Source organism: Argiope bruennichi, chromosome 10 (genome assembly GCF_947563725.1).
Source record: "Argiope bruennichi chromosome 10, qqArgBrue1.1, whole genome shotgun sequence".
NCBI lineage: Eukaryota > Metazoa > Arthropoda > Arachnida > Araneae > Araneidae > Argiope > Argiope bruennichi.
In genome coordinates this window covers 79469376-79491534 of record NC_079160.1, presented here as the reverse complement: position 1 = coordinate 79491534, position 22159 = coordinate 79469376, and the positions used below count along the sequence as shown (strand labels likewise).

At 35.4% G+C, this 22159-nt stretch overlaps 1 protein-coding gene and 23 non-coding genes across 25 annotated transcripts in view; 23 read left to right on the top strand and 1 right to left on the bottom strand.

Annotated features, from left to right (window-relative positions):
- LOC129988178 (PDZ and LIM domain protein 7-like) overlaps positions 1-22159 on the bottom strand; it is a 73165-nt gene that overhangs the window by 1709 nt on the left and 49297 nt on the right. For both annotated transcript variants that reach the window (XM_056096334.1, XM_056096333.1), the window contains exons 2-4: positions 13240-13388; positions 8767-9091; positions 2613-2738 (exon numbers count right to left, since the gene is read on the bottom strand). In XM_056096334.1, the coding sequence (XP_055952309.1) occupies positions 2613-2738; positions 8767-9091; positions 13240-13388 (600 nt within the window). The remainder of the gene's footprint in view (positions 1-2612; positions 2739-8766; positions 9092-13239; positions 13389-22159) is intronic.
- On the top strand, positions 15432-15504 carry Trnar-ucg (transfer RNA arginine (anticodon UCG)). The gene has a single exon. It is a non-coding gene; the product is annotated as a tRNA-Arg (tRNA).
- Trnar-ucg (transfer RNA arginine (anticodon UCG)) lies at positions 15620-15692 on the top strand. Its single transcript has one exon. It is a non-coding gene; the product is annotated as a tRNA-Arg (tRNA).
- On the top strand, positions 16748-16820 carry Trnar-ucg (transfer RNA arginine (anticodon UCG)). Its single transcript has one exon. It is a non-coding gene; the product is annotated as a tRNA-Arg (tRNA).
- Trnar-ucg (transfer RNA arginine (anticodon UCG)) lies at positions 16936-17008 on the top strand. Its single transcript has one exon. It is a non-coding gene; the product is annotated as a tRNA-Arg (tRNA).
- On the top strand, positions 17124-17196 carry Trnar-ucg (transfer RNA arginine (anticodon UCG)). The gene has a single exon. It is a non-coding gene; the product is annotated as a tRNA-Arg (tRNA).
- Trnar-ucg (transfer RNA arginine (anticodon UCG)) lies at positions 17312-17384 on the top strand. The gene has a single exon. It is a non-coding gene; the product is annotated as a tRNA-Arg (tRNA).
- Trnar-ucg (transfer RNA arginine (anticodon UCG)) lies at positions 17500-17572 on the top strand. The gene has a single exon. It is a non-coding gene; the product is annotated as a tRNA-Arg (tRNA).
- Trnar-ucg (transfer RNA arginine (anticodon UCG)) lies at positions 17688-17760 on the top strand. The gene has a single exon. It is a non-coding gene; the product is annotated as a tRNA-Arg (tRNA).
- Trnar-ucg (transfer RNA arginine (anticodon UCG)) lies at positions 17876-17948 on the top strand. The gene has a single exon. It is a non-coding gene; the product is annotated as a tRNA-Arg (tRNA).
- Trnar-ucg (transfer RNA arginine (anticodon UCG)) lies at positions 18064-18136 on the top strand. Its single transcript has one exon. It is a non-coding gene; the product is annotated as a tRNA-Arg (tRNA).
- Positions 18252-18324, top strand: Trnar-ucg (transfer RNA arginine (anticodon UCG)). Its single transcript has one exon. It is a non-coding gene; the product is annotated as a tRNA-Arg (tRNA).
- On the top strand, positions 18440-18512 carry Trnar-ucg (transfer RNA arginine (anticodon UCG)). The gene has a single exon. It is a non-coding gene; the product is annotated as a tRNA-Arg (tRNA).
- On the top strand, positions 19004-19076 carry Trnar-ucg (transfer RNA arginine (anticodon UCG)). The gene has a single exon. It is a non-coding gene; the product is annotated as a tRNA-Arg (tRNA).
- Positions 19192-19264, top strand: Trnar-ucg (transfer RNA arginine (anticodon UCG)). The gene has a single exon. It is a non-coding gene; the product is annotated as a tRNA-Arg (tRNA).
- Positions 19380-19452, top strand: Trnar-ucg (transfer RNA arginine (anticodon UCG)). The gene has a single exon. It is a non-coding gene; the product is annotated as a tRNA-Arg (tRNA).
- Positions 19568-19640, top strand: Trnar-ucg (transfer RNA arginine (anticodon UCG)). The gene has a single exon. It is a non-coding gene; the product is annotated as a tRNA-Arg (tRNA).
- On the top strand, positions 19756-19828 carry Trnar-ucg (transfer RNA arginine (anticodon UCG)). The gene has a single exon. It is a non-coding gene; the product is annotated as a tRNA-Arg (tRNA).
- On the top strand, positions 20132-20204 carry Trnar-ucg (transfer RNA arginine (anticodon UCG)). The gene has a single exon. It is a non-coding gene; the product is annotated as a tRNA-Arg (tRNA).
- Trnar-ucg (transfer RNA arginine (anticodon UCG)) lies at positions 20320-20392 on the top strand. Its single transcript has one exon. It is a non-coding gene; the product is annotated as a tRNA-Arg (tRNA).
- Trnar-ucg (transfer RNA arginine (anticodon UCG)) lies at positions 21448-21520 on the top strand. Its single transcript has one exon. It is a non-coding gene; the product is annotated as a tRNA-Arg (tRNA).
- Positions 21636-21708, top strand: Trnar-ucg (transfer RNA arginine (anticodon UCG)). Its single transcript has one exon. It is a non-coding gene; the product is annotated as a tRNA-Arg (tRNA).
- Trnar-ucg (transfer RNA arginine (anticodon UCG)) lies at positions 21824-21896 on the top strand. The gene has a single exon. It is a non-coding gene; the product is annotated as a tRNA-Arg (tRNA).
- Trnar-ucg (transfer RNA arginine (anticodon UCG)) lies at positions 22012-22084 on the top strand. Its single transcript has one exon. It is a non-coding gene; the product is annotated as a tRNA-Arg (tRNA).

The following is a 22159-nucleotide window of genomic DNA, read 5'->3' as shown; positions in this document are numbered from 1 at the left end:
CTGTCTTTGGCCCTTAGCACACTATTTCCCATAAAGAATGGTCCTTTAAGTTCATTTTAAGCAGCATGTCAAATATTTTCTGATATTCATGTTGAAGCTCCTCTATGGACCTGTCTTTGTACCATAGTACAGTACTGCAAGTGTTCTTGTCACTTTTACAAAAAATCTTGGAAATTCTTTTTTCGAAGCGTATTCGAAACATTCTGCGATTCACTTTGGATTTTTTCGATGAATCTCTTGTCTTTCCGGATAATTCTTCCATTTTGGAGCATGCACGACTTACAATATATCTTGCACAACTCATGACAGTATCGCTGCAAACTACCATGTACAGTCTCTGTGGCAGATTTGTCGAGTTTCATTCGGTAATTTTAATGATCAATCCTATAGAATGCTTTAAACGATTTTTGTGTCAGACTGGTGCATAACAAATCGCGCAATTTGGAGATGGTAAGTCAACCCATTAAAAATATATCTAAAAATAGGCTTTATTTTTTGTTTAATTATATTATCAGTACGTTTTGAAATCGTGAAGGGCCATTTGGTGCGGATTACGTCATCCAGAACCAAGATCAAAAGCGGCACAAAGACTTTCCTCTTCATTTATCCATAGGTTGCCAGTAATCTCGATGGATTTAATTTGGTAAGATTAATCACGTGAAGGGTGAGGATTTAATAAACTCAGTTTTCGAATCTGCAGTTATTACTAGAAGACAATCAGATTTGCAAACGAAGATGCCACAAAAGCTATGCTCCATATATTTCCAGACAAATTGGACAAATTATGATCAAGTTGGATTTCGGCCTATGATCCAAAAGGATTGTTGAAATTTAATATATCACGTGAGAGATTAACTTAATAGCTATGAATAGCTAATTATCAAAAATCATCGCCTGTGTTATTTCTTATGGTTTTAATGAATAGTTTCAGATAATGTATTTCAAAATGAAGGTCTTAATATCATAAATATTTTTTAAACTATAGGAAGTAAAGCAAGCACCTTCTGTTTTCTACTAAATTTATGCATATTAGTGATGTATACACTGATATCCAAAAAATTAATTTTCTAATGCATATTTAACAATTATTCAGATTAGATGCTATTAATATTTAAAAATTTTGTTTGTGGCCAAACTGAAAAGGATGTCACTTATTAGTATTCGGGTTATGATACTAATTCGAGACTAAAAGGACCACCACCAGGAAATCCATCCAATATCTTCTTGTTTGTTTGTTTGTTTTCTTATGGCACTTGCCACTGACAAGCCCGCTGTCACGAAGACAGCGATTTAAGCCCGAGGGGAGCGTCTCTTATTTTTTATAGTAGCGCCAACTAGGGCCAAGAGTACGACTTTGCCACTCACGCATCACTCATTCGCTTGCACAACCCCTTTTTACAGGAGGGCACACTCACTCATCTCACAGATAGAACAGGAAGAACAACCATGCCCAAACCGGGACTCGAACCCGGGACGCCCAGATCACGGGGAAGACGCTCTACCCCTATGCCAGAACGCCTGCCCAATAAGAACTAACGGGCAGAAAAGGCAACTGAAACAATAGTTTCTTGGGAAAACTGCTCTCACGTGCATAGACGCGAAGTGTTCTTACTTTACGATACCAACGATATCTTTTTATCCCCAATACTTAGGAGAAAATAACCAGTTTTTATATACGTAAGAGCATCATTTTTATACACAGCAATATAGGAATATTTTTTCAATGATGAACCGAAATTCTGTACATACACCGATTATTTTCGATGAATTTTCAACTAGTAAGAGCTTCAATCAATATTCTAATTTAAGGAAAATTGATCCTTTCGGTAGAGGTGCTTTCATTGACTTGGCAAAAATCAAATTCGATCGATCATACATGCCTTTGATGCGGTTTTTGTGACTTCACAAGAGTGGGCAGTAGATTCATATAAAGTTATTTCACTTTTTACATGAGATTTAATCAATAAACTATTTGCGACGATTTTATTATACTAAGTTCGGAATTCATATGAATTCATAGCGGAAACGGATATTCGTTAACTGGTGTTGGCAGCCAAATGACCAAATCACAATCCTCTAAAACCTGATGGATGTTCTAGAAAGAGTTTTTATGCGTTGTCACCTCCTTCCCAAGAGCCACCCTGATTTGAAATCATCGCTGTCAGAACAAAGGGATTTACCCAAGAACTGGTCAACAACTTTATTTTCTGTATGAAGACTCTCTATAAGATTTGTAAATCTGAGAATTATGGTCACATTCCTTATTCACTGGGCAGTTATGAATATATCATGTGTCATAATTTTTTATTTTTTATTTTCATTTCCGTATTTTAAAAAAAGTGTACTGAATTTTATTTCAGTAAACTATTATTATTGTGCCAGGTTTCGTGTTTGTAACCTAACTTTTGGACACAATTCAGTTTGGTCCTGAAGTGATTTCTCGTTACTGATTCGCATAAATTTCCTTACGTGAATGTATTTTTAAAAAAAAATTTGCCAGTAAAATATTTATAATAAATACCAGAAGTATTAGAAATATTACAGTAGTCGGACAAGTCAAAGTGTTTTTGCTTCATAGATCATGCATTTATAATTGAAAATATAGCTCTTACTACAGAAGGTCCTATGATTGCCCTTCCTTTCCAGTTGGGGTCGGGCTGATGTCGCAAATAAGAACCTATTGGAACGTCGTGCCTTGTTTTCGGCTTTGGCGAAATCAATGGCAGTGTACGGTAGCCCTGAAAAAATTGACAAAAGCTGTATTAATTCTTGAAAAAATATTAATAAAAATAATATGGTAATTGGTCCATTTTTACGTGGAACATATGCAGAAAAAAACAGAAAAAGATTAATTAACTTACTCAGTTACTAATTTCTAAGGAGCATTGGTGTTCGCAATGTCATTGTCAAAAGTCTGTCCGACATATATTGTCATATTGCTCTTATTTCAATGCTCAACTTTTACATTTTTTTTAAAAAATTCTTTCACTTCATTGGCATTATGAATCAGCTCTCAATGTTTTGCTTTTCACACTATCTTTGCATCTCGTCTATGTTCATGCATTTCATTCATTAAACGCTTACCCCATGGAAATAAATGTACCTCAATAACTCAATTCTAAGCCATTAGAGGTAAACATATGCTTCCAGTTGAAAATAATACTTTAAATTATAAAAAGAAGAGTCAATAAATTTACTATTAAAAAAATTACGAAATCTATATTTATATACATTTTTCTAGTCCTATTAATCTCAATTTGTAAAATAAAACTGGAACACTAACAATTTAAACAAAAAACTCCATTCTTCTGAGATTAAAATTTACAGAGTTATGAAGGTTAGAAGTTTATTATTTCAGCCCAATCAAATACCACTGTTTTCTCAAAGTCATCTAAGATAACGGTATACAAATCTTCATAATTCATCAATATCGGTCGCAGAAATTTTTTTCAATAATCCATTTATCGGCTAAAACGATATAAAATATAACTTTTTTGTGTTGTATAAAGCATTTTTTGGGGGTATTGGAAGTACATTTCTATATCTAGTTATCTGTCTTTCGAAATTAGCTATTGGATCATAAATAGAGTTGACACCTTATATCGTATCCTGTTTTTCAGTAATACTCAGAAACCAAGGTGAGCTTAGAAAAAGGTATTAATTTTGGTTCGTAAAAGGTGTATTGCATTTTTTTTTTTTTTTTTTTTTTTTGCATGAAATGAGTTTGTGCTTTCACCTTTGATGAAAATCACTCGGTTTCAGAGATACTTGAAAATAGCATGCTTGCTTGGTTTTTATGTAATTTATCTGATCAAGTTTCCCAATAATTCTTCTTACGAACGCTTATTTTTAAAAAATCAGTTATCAGTTCATGGTTTTTGTAAATTTAACAATTGTATGCATCACATTAAATTAATATATTTAATTACGCTTTATTACAACAATCATTTCGTATAATACTTGAAATATTTCATTATTTTAAGAAATATTGTTCTCAAAAAGGCTAAAAGAGTGCTTTGAAAATTATTGTTCACAAATACCTCAGTTAAAAAATATATTTATATTTCCTAAAAGTATAATTCTCAATCTTTCTACATTCATAATCCAGCTACGCTAGTAGTGATCCTGCTTTCATCAAGATGGCGTCTTGGATTAAGCTGCATACTCATGCCAACGGATTAATCATGCGATGCATGAGCCAATTGTATTTTTTTTCTGTGATCACGAGATTTATGTATATATAGAATATATATGCTATATATTTTTTAAAAGTTTAAAACTCATCACTTTTAAAAGTTTTCTTGTTAATGAAATATATATATATATATATATATATATATATATATATATATATATATATATATATATATATATATATATATATATATATATATATATATTACGAAATTTCCGAGTTCGTTTGGATAGTGGAAGTTATATGGTGTGGAGAACGCTGAATCAGCAGGCGGCAGTAGAAAAAAACAACGACGTTTATTTACACGAAGACAGGACAGCACAAAGACGACGAGTACACAGACTATGTACAGCAGAGACGAACACAGTAGACGACAGTAGCACACTTCAGTAGACAGCAGCACACGAAGCGGATAGACAGAATCCAGCAGGAGAGGGGTTCCTGGGAGCTTCGCTCTACCATCTTTCCAACGGCTGAACTTCTCGCTTTAGCTGCCAACTCGCTACTTCTCACACGACTTCACTTTCACCACCACTTCTTCCCTGCAGCTTCAGAGTGCCCGTCTTTTATAGTTACGGGAGGCGGGGCTAGAATCTTCAAACCAATCAGGACGTCTCTGGGTGTATCTCGGTTCCTACTGGATGGCTCGTGAAACTTCTCGAACTTTCCAGCATGATCCATTTTGTCACCAAAGTCACCAAATTCATCGCCAAGTCGCCAAATGATCGCCAAGTTTGTCGCCAAGCTGTGAGGTCATTGACGCGGCACCCCCTCAGCATGCACAGGACAGGTCATACATCCTGTTTTTATACGATGTCACCAGTCGTACTGGGAAGCAAAATTACAGATTTGTAACAATATTTAAAAATCTCATGAACACAGAAAAAAATACATTTGGCTCATAAATCGCATAGTTAATTTGTTGGTACGAGTACGCAGCTTAACGGGCGACGCCATCTTAATGAAAACAAGTTCATTAAATGCTCTTTAAAGCCTCTCATATTTCATTTCTTTTGGAAACAAAATCCCTCCTTATTCCTTTCCAAAAGAAATAATTAAAAATAATAGAAAAATAATAATAACGAAAATATAGCTGTGCACATTGATAAGCGTTAATAAACTTGACATAATTGCACATAATCTAAACTATAACTAACTATTTAATTAACATTCTTTCATAATTACCTATATTTCCTTATAGTAATACACATATTGCATTACGCTATTATATATAGTATATATACCGATACTTCTACTACATTTATATTATTTATTTCTACGACTTATACTTACTTAATTTAATTATAACTAACTTACTTAATTAACTTAGTTATATAGCTTAATATTTATAGTAATAAAGTTATGTTACTTAATTCAATCATTATTTTTACTTTTTTAACACAATTACTTATTATGTTGAATTGAAAGTAATGGCAAACTACATGAAACTCAGTTTTAAGAAGCGGTTATACAAAAGACGTTTCTAAAATTAAAATTTACTACTTTTCTTTTTATTAAAAGGATTAATTTAAAGTTCCACTTAAAGTAGCTATTTTCAGAGTAAATAACTATTAAAGAAAACATTGCTATATTTTAAATTTTTCTCAATCCAAAAATTTATTTAAAGATTTACTCTCTTTCTGACAGTATCGTCATTACGCGAAGAACAGTTGTCACAAGACTAATTTAACTTCTAAAAATTCCGCTTTTCACTAAAAAGAAAGAGTGTTACGAATTCTCACAGCAATTCTTTATCTTTCCCGTTTTATGACACCGTCTTCGCATTCGCCAAAAACATAAAACGTTTACTTTCCCGAATGTTTTTGACCTCAAAGCAGCCAAAAATAACACATTCTGTCTTCTCTGTTTACCAGGTTCTAAAATACCTCCTACAATGATACGATGCGTCGCCATTCACTTTTTGCCCATCTTTCAAAAAAAGAAAGAAAAAAATGTCGTCTGCAGACTTTTTTTTTCCCCTTCTTGTCAGTTCTTTCATTGAGTAATTTTTTTTACCTCCATTTTGTTTAAAAGAACGTCTTCTTTTGTATTTTTTTTATTAGGGTTACTTCACAAACAGAAAATAAGAAAATTAATTTTACATTTTCCTTTTCAAATAAAAGTGGCAACAAAAAAAAAAAAAAAGAGTTTAACTATTAGAATTGCAAGACACTTAAAATAGTTTTAATGTCATGAAATTTTATTTGATTTTTGAGTTTAAATTAAGATTTTGATTTCGAATTTTGCTGAAAAAAAATCAGATATATTAAATATTTTTTTTTCACTGAAACGAAAATGCTGTTTTTAAAATTCGATTTCTAAAATAAAATATTGATTGTTCTTCAAAACACATTCTTAAATAAAAGAATAGTTAAATATATCCTTATAAAATTCATATAATAATAAATTAATATGCAAATTTATAAATTTATCAAATCGACTGAACAGCTTCTATATAAATTAAATTTACTCCCAAAAATTGTATTTTGAAAGAATTCTAAATTTTTCGATGAATTCAAAACTTTGGGGATAATTAAATGCATTTTTATCGCCAGATTTTATATATAAGGCTCATATTTAGTAAATGTTTCTTGACCATTACTATTTTAAACAAAAGGTTTGCTTTTGTGTGATCAAAATTAATCTAGTTTTGAACCTTTGAATATTACTATTTAGATGATTTTAAACTATTACAGTGGATTCTAAATAAAATGAGGATGTCTCTTAATGGGCAGCTGTTGCTTGAAGTCTGTTAATTGAATGAATTAAAATAGTGAAATTCAAAAACTTTATAATTTGATTTGTGCTTCTTTAAAAATATAGTGAAATTCTTTTTTGTTTAAGATGTTAATATGGTAAGAATGTTTTACTAAATAATGCTAATAGGATCAGGATATTATATAAAAATGCAGATTTTGTATATATCCAACAATGCATTTATCAATCTAAACAATATAAAGTATGTCATTATGATATTTAAATCTCCATTGATTTAATGCTTGATTCTACAGCGAAATTTTAGCATAAGATCAAAATATGCATAAAGCAGCGGGAAGTCATTCTGTTGGAGGAGATTCAATTTTTCTAATAATAGGATATTTGGAAGTTAATTAATTGCAAATTACTTGACAGAAAACTAGCGATTCGTATTCTATAACTATGATTGCTTTATGGCTGGACTATTTGTTGGAAATGAATAAAGACTCAAGACAAATATCTGGTACCCTCTGCATGAGGTTATGTTTTCTAAATGACAAATAAGATGACAATTAGGAATTATTTTCTATAGACTTTATATTCAAATTTGTTAAAATTCAGACATAAATAAGAGAATTTTTGGCAAATGATTGCTGTTATATGAAAGTTGATTGAATATTTATAAGATTTCCAATTATGGTGACAAAAAATAACTGCAATGCCATTTTAAACAGTCTTTGTACTTATTATATAATTGGAAACTTTTCAGTTACTATAGAAAAGTACTTTTTAACTCATTTTCTGTAGTTTTTAAACTAAAACAGTTGAATAATCTGTGATAAATGCTGCAGATAACAATGCAGTTTTAGTTTTCTCGAAGAAATTCATTGATTTATTATTGATAAATTATAGATTTATTTAATATAGAAGAATTATAGAAAACAAAGCCTAAAATTTTTGAGAACTTGTCAACACCGAAACCTGAATTTCTTCATATTTCAATATGATGTCCTTCGACCTACAGTAGATTTCAATGGAACAGAAAATTAAATCAGTGATTATCCAACCAAAATGAAGAATCATCCAATAAGGCACTATAGTTCAAAAAATTGGTCGAAGTTAATAAAATTATACAAAAACATTTTGAGCCATTCTGGTCAATCTGTTGTCGTCCAATCAAATTCTTCCATAAGGCTTATTTGAGAAATTAATCGAAGATGATGAAGTTATGAGAAGATTTTTTTGAACAATCTTAGCGAGTCTGCCAACGACCAAATCCTATCAGTAGGCTTCCACAGTTTGGAAGTTGTTCGAAGATGACGAAATTATGAGAGGTCATTTTGAACCATTGTCACAAAAATGCTGTTGTCAAATCAAGCCCTTTCACTGGGCCATCGTGGTCTAAGAAACAGATCGATAATGAAGTTACGAGAGGACATTTTAAATCATTATTGCAAATATGCTGTCGTCAAATCAAGCTCTTTCACAGGGCGACTACGGTCTGGGAAATAGATCGAAAGTGATAAAGTTATGAGAGGACATTTTGAATCATGGTCGTCAAATCAAGCTCTTTCACAGGGCTGGCTACCACTGTCGAGGAGGCAATACATCGAAAATGGTGAAGTTATGAGTGGACATTTTAAGCCACTATGGCGGATCGTTAAATCGAACTTCTGTGGCTGCGTCATTATGATCCAGGAATTTTATTCAAAATGACGATATTATTATCGAACATCTAGCAGTGTTGTAAAAAAAACAAATTATAGGATAGAAGACCCATATTTTTTTTCTTTATTTGATTCGAATTACTTAAAATAACAAAATCATATTGCCACTATTTCTTTTACCACTTTCTGAAAAATATATATATTTACCTGATGGCTCATAGCATCTCTTTCTGTATATTTCTCCTTGGCATACTCGATCAGTTCGGCGTCGGCTAAATTTTTCGGCGTTGGTGGGAAATAAGGGGTGCGGTGGGTTGGTAGAGGTGAAGAGGTGTACTCTCTTGGAGGCTGAGGCGTGAACTTGGGCGGCTGAGGCGTCACCCTCGGAGGGGACATTGGTTGGAACATCGGTGCTTTCGGAAGCGTTCGGGCGGCTTCGGTTTCTCGGAGAAGCTTCGCATAGGGGTGCATACCATCGGAGGTTGGAAGGGGACTAGTAGGAGTGAATGGTGTCTGAGGTGCTCCTGGTAACCTGTGAAGAAGATAATCTTAATTGGCAATAAATTAACCATGAATAATTATTTTTTCCCTGAAGTATATATGAAATTTCCTTTTTGTCATAAAATTATAGATCAATCACAATATCCATAATTTGAACAAGAAATATTTTGAATGACTCATTATTTATTATGGGTCCTTCTCATGATTTGTGGATATGTTGCTCTAAGTACACTCGATAAGAACTTCATTTGCACGAAGCCCACGAAAAGAGGTAGGTACGAGTATGTCGTGAAGAAGGTGAAAATTTTCTGTTGAATTTATTGGTGTATCATCCAGTTCAAAGGATGTGAAAATGGTATGGGACTAAGATTTTCCTTTTCCCGTAATTCCTCCCTCCAGCATAATGGTTGGTTCTCGATACTCTGGTGGGTACAGAAATGATGTGTGGTTGGCTAATGATGTACAGAAACGATGTGTGGTTAGGCAAAACATGCCTCTTACGGAAGGAGTTGTATCATGCCTAGTGAGGATTCAACCATAGTTTCTAAGACTCAACTAAAGATCCGCCTATGTTATCGTGGTATTAAGATAATTCAATGCATCTGAATGCTTACAGGTGGAATGGGATAGCCATTAAGGTTCCCCACAATTTCTTAATGCTTGAAAAATAATTCAAATTAGGCGAATTATCGTCATCACATCAAATAACTTTTAAACTGAAAATGTTTTGATGTTTACAACTGCTTAGAAATTATATAGGCTCAAATGATGAATTTCCCACCCTAAATTTGACTGTTTTTTAACCAATAACTTAATTGCATTTTTTTTTCCACCAACATCCCTCAAATCTTTATGAGACTTGAGGAGGAAATGATAGAATGAATAAAATTTTCTACTCCTTATATATGAAGACCAAAAAAATCTATCTTTCGGCTAACCGACAGAATTTTTTTCTTTAACGTTATTTAAATATATTTCAATCTTGGAATCCACCGAAAAATTGTAAATACCAGCCGGAGGTTCCAATATTTCTGTTGCTAAATTTCAAACGTCCATCAACGTGTGGGACTAGGACTTTTAGTGTAATGGTACCAAATCATAGGCTGATGGCCATCGTTATATGACCATTGTTCAATGCTATAAGATCTGCCCTAAATTAGCTATAATGCGGTTTTAAAAGGAAGTATTTAATGCAGCTAAGCCCAAACAAAGTAATTTGGATATGTTTCTGTATTACGTTACTTTCTTTAGGTAAGAAACTATTTACTATTTTGCTATTTATAAATAAAATTTGCATTTTGGCTTTATTAATCCTTTCTGACTTGTCATTAGAAGAATTATTTCCAGCTTTAGGGACTTGAATTCTTTTGTCTTTTATTCGAAAATAAGAATACGTGTATGGTTGATTTCAAGATAATATAAAGCCCTTTTTAAACTAATTCTGTTGCACTAAATACACATTTCTGTTGCTATGTGTTCCTAATAATCAATCCTTTTTACCTTTGAATAATTTTATTTCAATATTGCAAATATTTTACAAACACAGGATGACACAGACTGAACGTATAAAAACATCAAACACAGATGTATTCCAGATTCATTTTTAATCGAGCATTTACCGATTCCATATCCAGTCGGCCATGTTGTCATTCATACTATCTGAATTGCCCTTCGAAAAGGAAAAATAGGTTCTGGTTTTTCCCTTTCTAAAGAGTACTGTGACTTTAGTTGCCATACTTCTATTTGATGAAAGTGTCTCTCAACTCTAAAGTGTAAATCTCTAAGGGATCCGTTCTGTCATCGGAACACTTACTTGTCGCTCTTTGAAGCGATCATTCTTTGTCACTTGGAAATTTTTAAAAATGAAGGAAAGGTAAGGGAAACTGGTTTGTTTCAATCAGTATATAAAATGACAAAAATGTTTTTTAAAAGAACTTAAAACTGTTTTATGGTTTAAAATCGATATGGAAGAAATATAACTATAAAAAAAGAAAAAGAGGATTGGTAATAATGACCGTCTGTAGGTCTGTATTTCCGCATACGTGTAAATGCAAAGACGCAAATCAGTTTACTTCTGCGTGTGATCTTGTGTTTACAGCTATAATTTAGTGTTTATTGTTGGTGTCGAATAGTAAGGAAAAGGGTACCCAAAATATATATTCGCACTATAGGTTCAATAAAAATTCTAGATTCACACCACAGTTCCTAACTATTTATTGTTCACCAAAGCCATCCAAGATATTCTAGGTCAATTTCTCCCAGGAGTTTCACCCAGTTTACTTCAGCATGTGATCTTGTGTTTAGAGCTATAATTTCGTATTAAATGTTGGTGTCGAATAGTAAGGAAAAGGGTACCCAAAATATATATTCGCACTATAGGTTCAATAAAAATGCTAGATTCACACCACAGTTCCTAACTATTTATTGTTCACCAAAGCCATCCAAGATATTCTAGGTCAATTTCCCCCAGGAGTTTCACCCAGTTTACTTCAGCATGTGATCTTGTGTTTAGAGCTATAATTTCGTATTAAATGTTGGTGTCGAATAGTAAGGAAAAGGGTACCCAAAATATATATTCGCACTATAGGTTCAATAAAAATGCTAGATTCACACCACAGTTCCTAACTATTTATTGTTCACCAAAGCCATCCAAGATATTCTAGGTCAATTTCCCCCAGGAGTTTCACCCAGTTTACTTCAGCATGTGATCTTGTGTTTAGAGCTATAATTTCGTATTAAATGTTGGTGTCGAATAGTAAGAAAAAGGGTACCCAAAATATATATTCGCACTATAGGTTCAATAAAAATGCTAGATTCACACCACAGTTCCTAACTATTTATTGTTCACCAAAACCATCCAAGATATTCTCGGTCAATTTCCCCCAGGGGTTTCCCCCAGTTTACTTCAGCATGTGATCTTGTGTTTACAGCTATAATTTAGTATTAAATGTTGGTGTCGAATAGTAAGGAAAAGGGTACCCAAAATATATATTCGCTCTATAGATTCAATAAAAATACTAGATTCACACCACAGTTATTAACTATTTATTGTTCACCAAAGCCATCCAAGATATTCGCGGTCAATTTTATCCAAGGGTTAGGAAATAAGTTCTCCATTGGCGATTGTGTGAGAAAGTTTCAGGGAGGCCATTAATGATGGCTTTTAATTTTACAGTAGTATTAAATTCATTTTGATGCAATGATATTTCGAAAGTTATCTTGGAAAAACGGAATTTTTTTAATTAGTTGAAATTTAACTAATTTTTAAAAAAAGAGTTCTACAAGACGCATATTCCTCCCCATCCAAAATTGGTATCTATAAGTAATGTTGTACTATAAACAATTTAGTTATTGCTTTGACACAAATAAGTTTGCACATGTTTACGTCCCTTTTGCCATAAATATTTGTTAATAGTTTAATTATGTGAAGGCTTCTTCTTTTCTGGGATATTTTTGGCGTTTTGAATGCAAGAAATTAAAATGCTGTACAAGCAGCTAGCCTGATGTCTTACTTTCTCAACGTAGAGCGACATGGTTTCCTATAATTCGATCTCTTTAAAAAAGAACTAGCTGCAGCAAATACAAACATTAATATTATCACAGAATAAAGATGAAATAAGGCTTTTACATAAAATTATTGATGGTTATGACAACATATGTATAATTGAAAATCATTTAAGCATTCGAATGATTCGGCTGATTAACTGCAATAATTGAGCTACTGTCTAAATGTGTTAAACTTTAAAAAAAACTTTCCATAACTTATGAAATGTGGTAACCGTTTTCACTTAACTGTTACCATATTATAGAGGAGAAAGTTCGTGGCTTAGAGGTTATCACTTAAGTAAGCAGTGGCGAACAAAACAATTATGCAGAGTCGAGTTACTTTAACTCCGATGACGGAAAAACAATTGCCTTTAGAAGAAGCCAAGTCATGGAAGGTGACTACGATCGACGTTTCAGACATGGCAGTTAAGTTTTCACCCTCTATTGCTGTGTATACTATCGTGACAAAAATTGTGCAATTTACTCGAATCTTAAAGCAGGATAGGAATAACTCTTTTAAAATTACGGTTACTGACTTCCATAAAATAAATTTTATTGTCCATGGAATATACAAATATAATATTATATTCTTGAACTAATATTCATAAAATTCATGTTATTATTATAATTTACCTTCGAATGAGGAGCTGCAGCCTTGTGCCCGCTGCTTTGATGAGGTCATGGGCATCCATGTGCGTCATGTCCAGAGTGTCTCTGCCCTGTATCTGGAGAATGGTATCTCCCCGCTGCAGCTCTCCTTCCGATGGGCTGCCCATGAACACCTGTTGGAAGAAAGCCCAAGATTAGTAATACAAATATTTATTATCTTTTATTCTACAAAATTTATTCGATAATGATTTGCGACTGTATCATATCGGGGGAAAGGTTTTGATCTTAAATATGGACGTGCTAACATTCATAATGAACTGTGAATGATGCATGAATTCTGCATGATTTGCTCAGTCTGTGTACAAATGTGTCTCAGTAAATGTACAAATGCTCTCTTAGAATAACGAATCATAAGAATGTATATAAGAATATCAGTGCTCTCAGAGAACAGAGAATCATAAGAATGCATATAAAAGCATGAGTGTTCTCGAAGAACAGAGAATCATAAGAGTGTATATAAAAATATGAGTGTTCTCGAGGAACAAAGAATCATAAGAGTGTATGTATATAAGAATATGAGTGCTCTCGGAGAACAGAGAATCATAAGAGTGTGTATAAAAGTATGAGTGTTCTCGAAGAACAGAGAATCATAAGAGTGTGTATAAGAGTATGAGTGCTCTTTGGGAACAGAGAATCACAATAACGCATATAAACGTGCAAATGCTCTCTTATATTTTATCTTCTGTACTTTCCCGTTGTTGAATAAAGAATTAGAATTTCAAAGAACTGAAAATTATAAAAATTTCTATAAGTACTCGTCATATTATTTTAAATTTTGTATTCCTCTGTTTTTATTTGTTATATAACTTAAAGTTTTAACTTGAAAGTTTCAATAAATATTTTTACAATGTATCTATCAATCACCCCATGGATTTTATACACATTCTTTTAGAGTTTGATTTTTTTATTCTTTCTGTTTGCATTATTTTCTAATTAGAATTTGACTTATAGTGCTGACAACTAACCATCATCATGAAGAGACAAGTGCATTTGCTGAAAGGGAGAAGAGTAAGAACCGTAGAATCGTTGAAAATTAAGATTGTTATACTAATATTAATGCGTTTAACACAGTACATTTTTTAAAACTCTTACTTAAATTACTGGTATATCTTTAATCACTTGTTATGATAAAGGGAAACAGTTAGATTCAGCAAACTAAGATTCAAGGCTGTCTTCTAATTTTTCAAAATAAACTTGTTTGATATCACCCATATCTGAAGGTCACAGAGATGCGTGAATTTGTCAGATCCAGGCTATTTTAGATCAATACAATATATGAGATAAAAAACATCTTTAAATTAGAAAATGATAGTAAAAAGAAATAAAAAAAATCTGTAGTCATTTTGTACATTGGCATTGTTGGCTTTATTTACAAATGTTCCCTCTTGGAAATGTTTCAGTTTTTAACGTATCAGGATTTCATATAGCTGTGATTTTTTGATAAAAATAATTTTTCCTGTCAATATTAGACGGATATTTAAATCTCTTTTCAATATGAGTTAGAGAAATGGCATTCATCATTTAATTCACATGAGACTTCCTAAGGCATATTATGTAAAAAAAATCTTCTGCAATACTAATACAATAAAAATTATTGCCGTAAAATTCTTAAAACAGAAACTGCAAGACAAATGCATCTCAAAGTGTATTTTAAAAAACATCGCTATATATAACTGCTCATTCTTCTAGTGTTCCGTGACAAATAAGATGGGCATACTTATTAATTAATTCATCATCTATAGGATATTTAATTAATCAATATATAATAATTAAGAATTCATGAAATTTATGCCAACAGAAAAACACTGCAGTTTCGAATGGTGCAAAAAGTATCAATCGGATTAATGGGAGATATGAGAATAAAGTAATGAAGATAATCATTACTTTAATTAATCGGAGACATCATTGTATCATTATTTAATCCGATATCATTATTTCTCGAAGGTTGTTATATTGTGACGGCAATTTAATTTCGTGGTCTAATGGATAAGGTGTCGGACTTCGAATCAGAAGATTGCAGGTTCGAGCCCTGTCACGGACGCGGCTTCAATTTTGAATTGTGTTCTGAAGAAATCTTCGAGATGCATTCTTCATCAGATTTCTCTCTATTTTTGACGTATTATTTGTTCATAAATAATCGGAGAGCGTTAGCCGTCGTCCGTGTGGCCTAATGGATAAGGCGTCTGACTTCGAATCAGAAGATTGCAGGTTCGAGTCCTGTCACGGACGCGGCTTCAATTTTGAATTGTGTTCTGAAGAAATCTTCGAGATGCATTCTTCATCAGATTTCTCTCTATTTTTGCCGTATTATTTGTTCATAAATAATCGGAGAGCGTTAGCCGTCGTCCGTGTGGCCTAATGGATAAGGCGTCTGACTTCGAATCAGAAGATTGCAGGTTCGAGTCCTGTCACGGACGCGGCTTCAATTTTGAATTGTGTTCTGAAGAAATCTTCGACATGCATTCTTCATCAGATTTCTCCCTATTTTTGTGGTATTATTTGTTCAAAAATAATCGGTGAGCATAAACTTCCGTCCGCTTGATCTAATGGATAAGGCGTCTGACTTCGAATCAGAAGATTGCAGGTTCGAGTCCTGTCACGGACGCGGCTTCAATTTTGAATTGTGTTCTGAAGAAATCTTCGAGATGCATTCTTCATCAGATTTCTCCCTATTTTTGTGGTATTATTTGTTCAAAAATAATCGGTGAGCATAAACTTCCGTCCGCTTGATCTAATGGATAAGGCGTCTGACTTCGAATCAGAAGATTGCAGGTTCGAGTCCTGTCACGGACGCGGCTTCAATTTTGAATTGTGTTCTGAAGAAATCTTCGAGATGCATTCTTCATCAGATTTCTCCCTATTTTTGTGGTATTATTTGTTCAAAAATAATCGGTGAGCATAAACTTCCGTCCGCTTGATCTAATGGATAAGGCGTCTGACTTCGAATCAGAAGATTGCAGGTTCGAGTCCTGTCACGGACGCGGCTTCAATTTCGAATTGTGTTCTGAAGAAATCTTCGAGATGCATTCTTCATCAGATTTCTCCCTATTTTTGTGGTATTATTTGTTCAAAAATAATCGGTGAGCATAAACTTCCGTCCGCTTGATCTAATGGATAAGGCGTCTGACTTCGAATCAGAAGATTGCAGGTTCGAGTCCTGTCACGGACGCGGCTTCAATTTTGAATTGTGTTCTGAAGAAATCTTCGAGATGCATTCTTCATCAGATTTCTCCCTATTTTTGTGGTATTATTTGTTCAAAAATAATCAGTGAGCATAAACTTCCGTCCGCTTGATCTAATGGATAAGGCGTCTGACTTCGAATCAGAAGATTGCAGGTTCGAGTCCTGTCACGGACGCGGCTTCAATTTTGAATTGTGTTCTGAAGAAATCTTCGACATGCATTCTTCATCAGATTTCTCACTATTTTTGCCGTATTATTTGTTCATAAATAATCGGAGAGCGTTAGCCGTCGTCCGTGTGGCCTAATGGATAAGGCGTCTGACTTCGAATCAGAAGATTGCAGGTTCGAGTCCTGTCACGGACGCGGCTTCAATTTTGAATTGTGTTCTGAAGAAATCTTCGAGATGCATTCTTCATCAGATTTCTCTCTAGTTTTGCCGTATTATTTGTTCATAAATAATCGGAGAGCGTTAGCCGTCGTCCGTGTGGCCTAATGGATAAGGCGTCTGACTTCGAATCAGAAGATTGCAGGTTCGAGTCCTGTCACGGACGCGACTTCAATTTTTAATTGTGTTCTGAAGAAATCTTCGACATGCATTCTTCATCTGATTTCTCTCTATTTTTGCCGTATTATTTGTTCATAAATAATCGGAGAGCGTTAGCCGCCGTCCGTGTGGCCTAATGGATAAGGCGTCTGACTTCGAATCAGAAGATTGCAGGTTCGAGTCCTGTCACGGACGCGGCTTCAATTTTGAGTTGTGTACTGAAGAAATCTTCGAGATGCATTCTTCATCAGATTTCTCACTATTTTTGCCGTATTATTTGTTCATAAATAATCGGAGAGCGTTAGCCGTCATCCGTGTGGCCTAATGGATAAGGCGTCTGACTTCGAATCAGACGATTGCAGGTTCGAGTCCTGTCACGGACGCGGCTTCAGTTTTGAATTGTGTTCTGAAGAAATCTTCGACATGCATTCTTCATCAGATTTCTCACTATTTTTGCCGTATTATTTGTTCATAAATAATCGGAGAGCGTTAGCCGTCGTCCGTGTGGCCTAATGGATAAGGCGTCTGACTTCGAATCAGAAAATTGCAGGTTCGAGTCCTGTCACGGACGCGGCTTCAATTTTGAATTGTGTTCTGAAGAAATCTTCGAGATGCATTCTTCATCAGATTTCTCTCTATTTTTGCCGTATTATTTGTTCATAAATAATCGGAGAGCGTTAGCAGTCGTCCGTGTGGCCTAATGGATAAGGCGTCTGACTTCGAATCAGAATATTGCAGGTTCGAGTCCTGTCACGGACGCGGCTTCAATTTTGAATTGTGTTCTAAAGAAATCTTCGAGATGCATTCTTCATCAGATTTCTCTCTATTTTTGCAGTATTATTTGTTCATAAATAATCGGAGAGCGTTAGCCGTCGTCCGTGTGGCCTAATGGATAAGGCGTCTGACTTCGAATCAGAAGATTGCAGGTTCGAGTCCTGTCACGGACGCGGCTTCAATTTTGAATTGTGTTCTGAAGAAATCTTCGAGATGCATTCTTCATCCGATTTCTCTCTATTTTTGCCGTATTATTTGTTCATAAATAATCGGAGAGCGTTAGCCGTCGTCCGTGTGGCCTAATGGATAAGGCGTCTGACTTCGAATCAGAAGATTGCAGGTTCGAGTCCTGTCACGGACGCGGCTTCAATTTTGAATTGTGTTCTGAAGAAATCTTCGAGATGCATTCTTCATCAGATTTCTCTCTATTTTTGCCGTATTATTTGTTCATAAATAATCGGAGAGCGTTAGCCGTCGTCCGTGTGGCCTAATGGATAAGGCGTCTGACTTCGAATCAGAAGATTGCAGGTTCGAGTCCTGTCACGGACGCGGCTTCAATTTTGAATTGTGTTCTGAAGAAATCTTCGACATGCATTCTTCATCCGATTTCTCTCTATTTTTGCCGTATTATTTGTTCATAAATAATCGGAGAGCGTTAGCCGCCGTCCGTGTGGCCTAATGGATAAGGCGTCTGACTTCGAATCAGAAGATTGCAGGTTCGAGTACTGTCACGGACGCGGCTTCAATTTTGAATTGTGTTCTGAAGAAATCTTCGACATGCATTCTTCATCAGATTTCTCACTATTTTTGCCGTATTATTTGTTCATAAATAATCGGAGAGCGTTAGCCGTCTTCCGTGTGGCCTAACGGATAAGGCGTCTGACTTCGAATCAGAAGTTTGCAGGTTCGAGCCCTGTGACGGACGCGGCTTCAATTTTGAATTGTGTTCTGAAGAAATCTTCGACATGCATTCTTCATCAGATTTCTCACTATTTTTGCCGTATTATTTGTTCATAAATAATCGGAGAGCGCTGGCCGTCTTCCGTGTGGTCTAATGGATAAGGCGTCTGACTTCAAATCAGTAGATTGCAGGTTCGAGTCCTGTCACGGACGCGGCTTCAATTTTCAATTGTGTTCTGAAGAAATCTTCGACATGCATTCTTCATCAGATTTCTCACTATTTTTGCCGTAATATTTGTTCATAAATAATCGGAGAGCGTTAGCCGTCGTCCGTGTGGCCTAACGGATAAGGCGTCTGACTTCGAATCAGAAGATTGCAGGTTCGAGTCCTGTCACGGACGCGGCTTCAATTTTGAATTGTGTTCTGAAGAAATCTTCGAGATGCATTCTTCATCAGATTTCTCTCTATTTTTGCCGTATTATTTGTTCATAAATAATCGGAGAGGGTTAGCCGCCGTCCGTGTGGCCTAATGGATAAGGCGTCTGACTTCGAATCAGAAGATTGCAGGTTCGAGTCCTGTCACGGACGCGGCTTCAATTTTGAATTGTGTTCTGAAGAAATCTTCGAGATGCATTCTTCATCAGATTTCTCTCTATTTTTGCAGTATTATTTGTTCATAAATAATCGGAGAGCGTTAGCCGTCGTCCGTGTGGCCTAATGGATAAGGCGTCTGACTTCGAATCAGAAGATTGCAGGTTCGAGTCCTGTCACGGACGCGGCTTCAATTTTGAATTGTGTTCTGAAGAAATCTTCGAGATGCATTCTTCATCTGATTTCTCTCTATTTTTGCCGTATTATTTGTTCATAAATAATCGGAGAGCGTTAGCCGTCGTCCGTGTGGCCTAATGGATAAGGCGTCTGACTTCGAATCAGAAGATTGCAGGTTCGAGTCCTGTCACGGACGCGGCTTCAATTTTGAATTGTGTTCTGAAGAAATCTTCGAGATGCATTCTTCATCAGATTTCTCTCTATTTTTGCCGTATTATTTGTTCATAAATAATCGGAGAGCGTTAGCCGTCGTCCGTGTGGCCTAATGGATAAGGCGTCTGACTTCGAATCAGAAGATTGCAGGTTCGAGTCCTGTCACGGACGCGGCTTCAATTTTGAATTGTGTTCTGAAGAAATCTTCGACATGCATTCTTCATCAGATTTCTCCCTATTTTTGTGGTATTATTTGTTCAAAAATAATCGGTGAGCATAAACTTCCGTCCGCTTGATCTAATGGATAAGGCGTCTGACTTCGAATCAGAAGATTGCAGGTTCGAGCCCTGTCACGGACGCGGCTTCAATTTTGAATTGTGTTCTGAAGAAATCTTCGAGATGCATTCTTCATCAGATTTCTCTCTATTTTTGACGTATTATTTGTTCATAAATAATCGGAGAGCGTTAGCCGTCGTCCGTGTGGCCTAATGGATAAGGCGTCTGACTTCGAATCAGAAGATTGCAGGTTCGAGTCCTGTCACGGACGCGGCTTCAATTTTGAATTGTGTTCTGAAGAAATCTTCGAGATGCATTCTTCATCAGATTTCTCTCTATTTTTGCCGTATTATTTGTTCATAAATAATCGGAGAGCGTTAGCCGTCGTCCGTGTGGCCTAATGGATAAGGCGTCTGACTTCGAATCAGAAGATTGCAGGTTCGAGTCCTGTCACGGACGCGGCTTCAATTTTGAATTGTGTTCTGAAGAAATCTTCGACATGCATTCTTCATCAGATTTCTCCCTATTTTTGTGGTATTATTTGTTCAAAAATAATCGGTGAGCATAAACTTCCGTCCGCTTGATCTAATGGATAAGGCGTCTGACTTCGAATCAGAAGATTGCAGGTTCGAGTCCTGTCACGGACGCGGCTTCAATTTTGAATTGTGTTCTGAAGAAATCTTCGAGATGCATTCTTCATCAGATTTCTCCCTATTTTTGTGGTATTATTTGTTCAAAAATAATCGGTGAGCATAAACTTCCGTCCGCTTGATCTAATGGATAAGGCGTCTGACTTCGAATCAGAAGATTGCAGGTTCGAGTCCTGTCACGGACGCGGCTTCAATTTTGAATTGTGTTCTGAAGAAATCTTCGAGATGCATTCTTCATCAGATTTCTCCCTATTTTTGTGGTATTATTTGTTCAAAAATAATCGGTGAGCATAAACTTCCGTCCGCTTGATCTAATGGATAAGGCGTCTGACTTCGAATCAGAAGATTGCAGGTTCGAGTCCTGTCACGGACGCGGCTTCAATTTCGAATTGTGTTCTGAAGAAATCTTCGAGATGCATTCTTCATCAGATTTCTCCCTATTTTTGTGGTATTATTTGTTCAAAAATAATCGGTGAGCATAAACTTCCGTCCGCTTGATCTAATGGATAAGGCGTCTGACTTCGAATCAGAAGATTGCAGGTTCGAGTCCTGTCACGGACGCGGCTTCAATTTTGAATTGTGTTCTGAAGAAATCTTCGAGATGCATTCTTCATCAGATTTCTCCCTATTTTTGTGGTATTATTTGTTCAAAAATAATCAGTGAGCATAAACTTCCGTCCGCTTGATCTAATGGATAAGGCGTCTGACTTCGAATCAGAAGATTGCAGGTTCGAGTCCTGTCACGGACGCGGCTTCAATTTTGAATTGTGTTCTGAAGAAATCTTCGACATGCATTCTTCATCAGATTTCTCACTATTTTTGCCGTATTATTTGTTCATAAATAATCGGAGAGCGTTAGCCGTCGTCCGTGTGGCCTAATGGATAAGGCGTCTGACTTCGAATCAGAAGATTGCAGGTTCGAGTCCTGTCACGGACGCGGCTTCAATTTTGAATTGTGTTCTGAAGAAATCTTCGAGATGCATTCTTCATCAGATTTCTCTCTAGTTTTGCCGTATTATTTGTTCATAAATAATCGGAGAGCGTTAGCCGTCGTCCGTGTGGCCTAATGGATAAGGCGTCTGACTTCGAATCAGAAGATTGCAGGTTCGAGTCCTGTCACGGACGCGACTTCAATTTTTAATTGTGTTCTGAAGAAATCTTCGACATGCATTCTTCATCTGATTTCTCTCTATTTTTGCCGTATTATTTGTTCATAAATAATCGGAGAGCGTTAGCCGCCGTCCGTGTGGCCTAATGGATAAGGCGTCTGACTTCGAATCAGAAGATTGCAGGTTCGAGTCCTGTCACGGACGCGGCTTCAATTTTGAGTTGTGTACTGAAGAAATCTTCGAGATGCATTCTTCATCAGATTTCTCACTATTTTTGCCGTATTATTTGTTCATAAATAATCGGAGAGCGTTAGCCGTCATCCGTGTGGCCTAATGGATAAGGCGTCTGACTTCGAATCAGACGATTGCAGGTTCGAGTCCTGTCACGGACGCGGCTTCAGTTTTGAATTGTGTTCTGAAGAAATCTTCGACATGCATTCTTCATCAGATTTCTCACTATTTTTGCC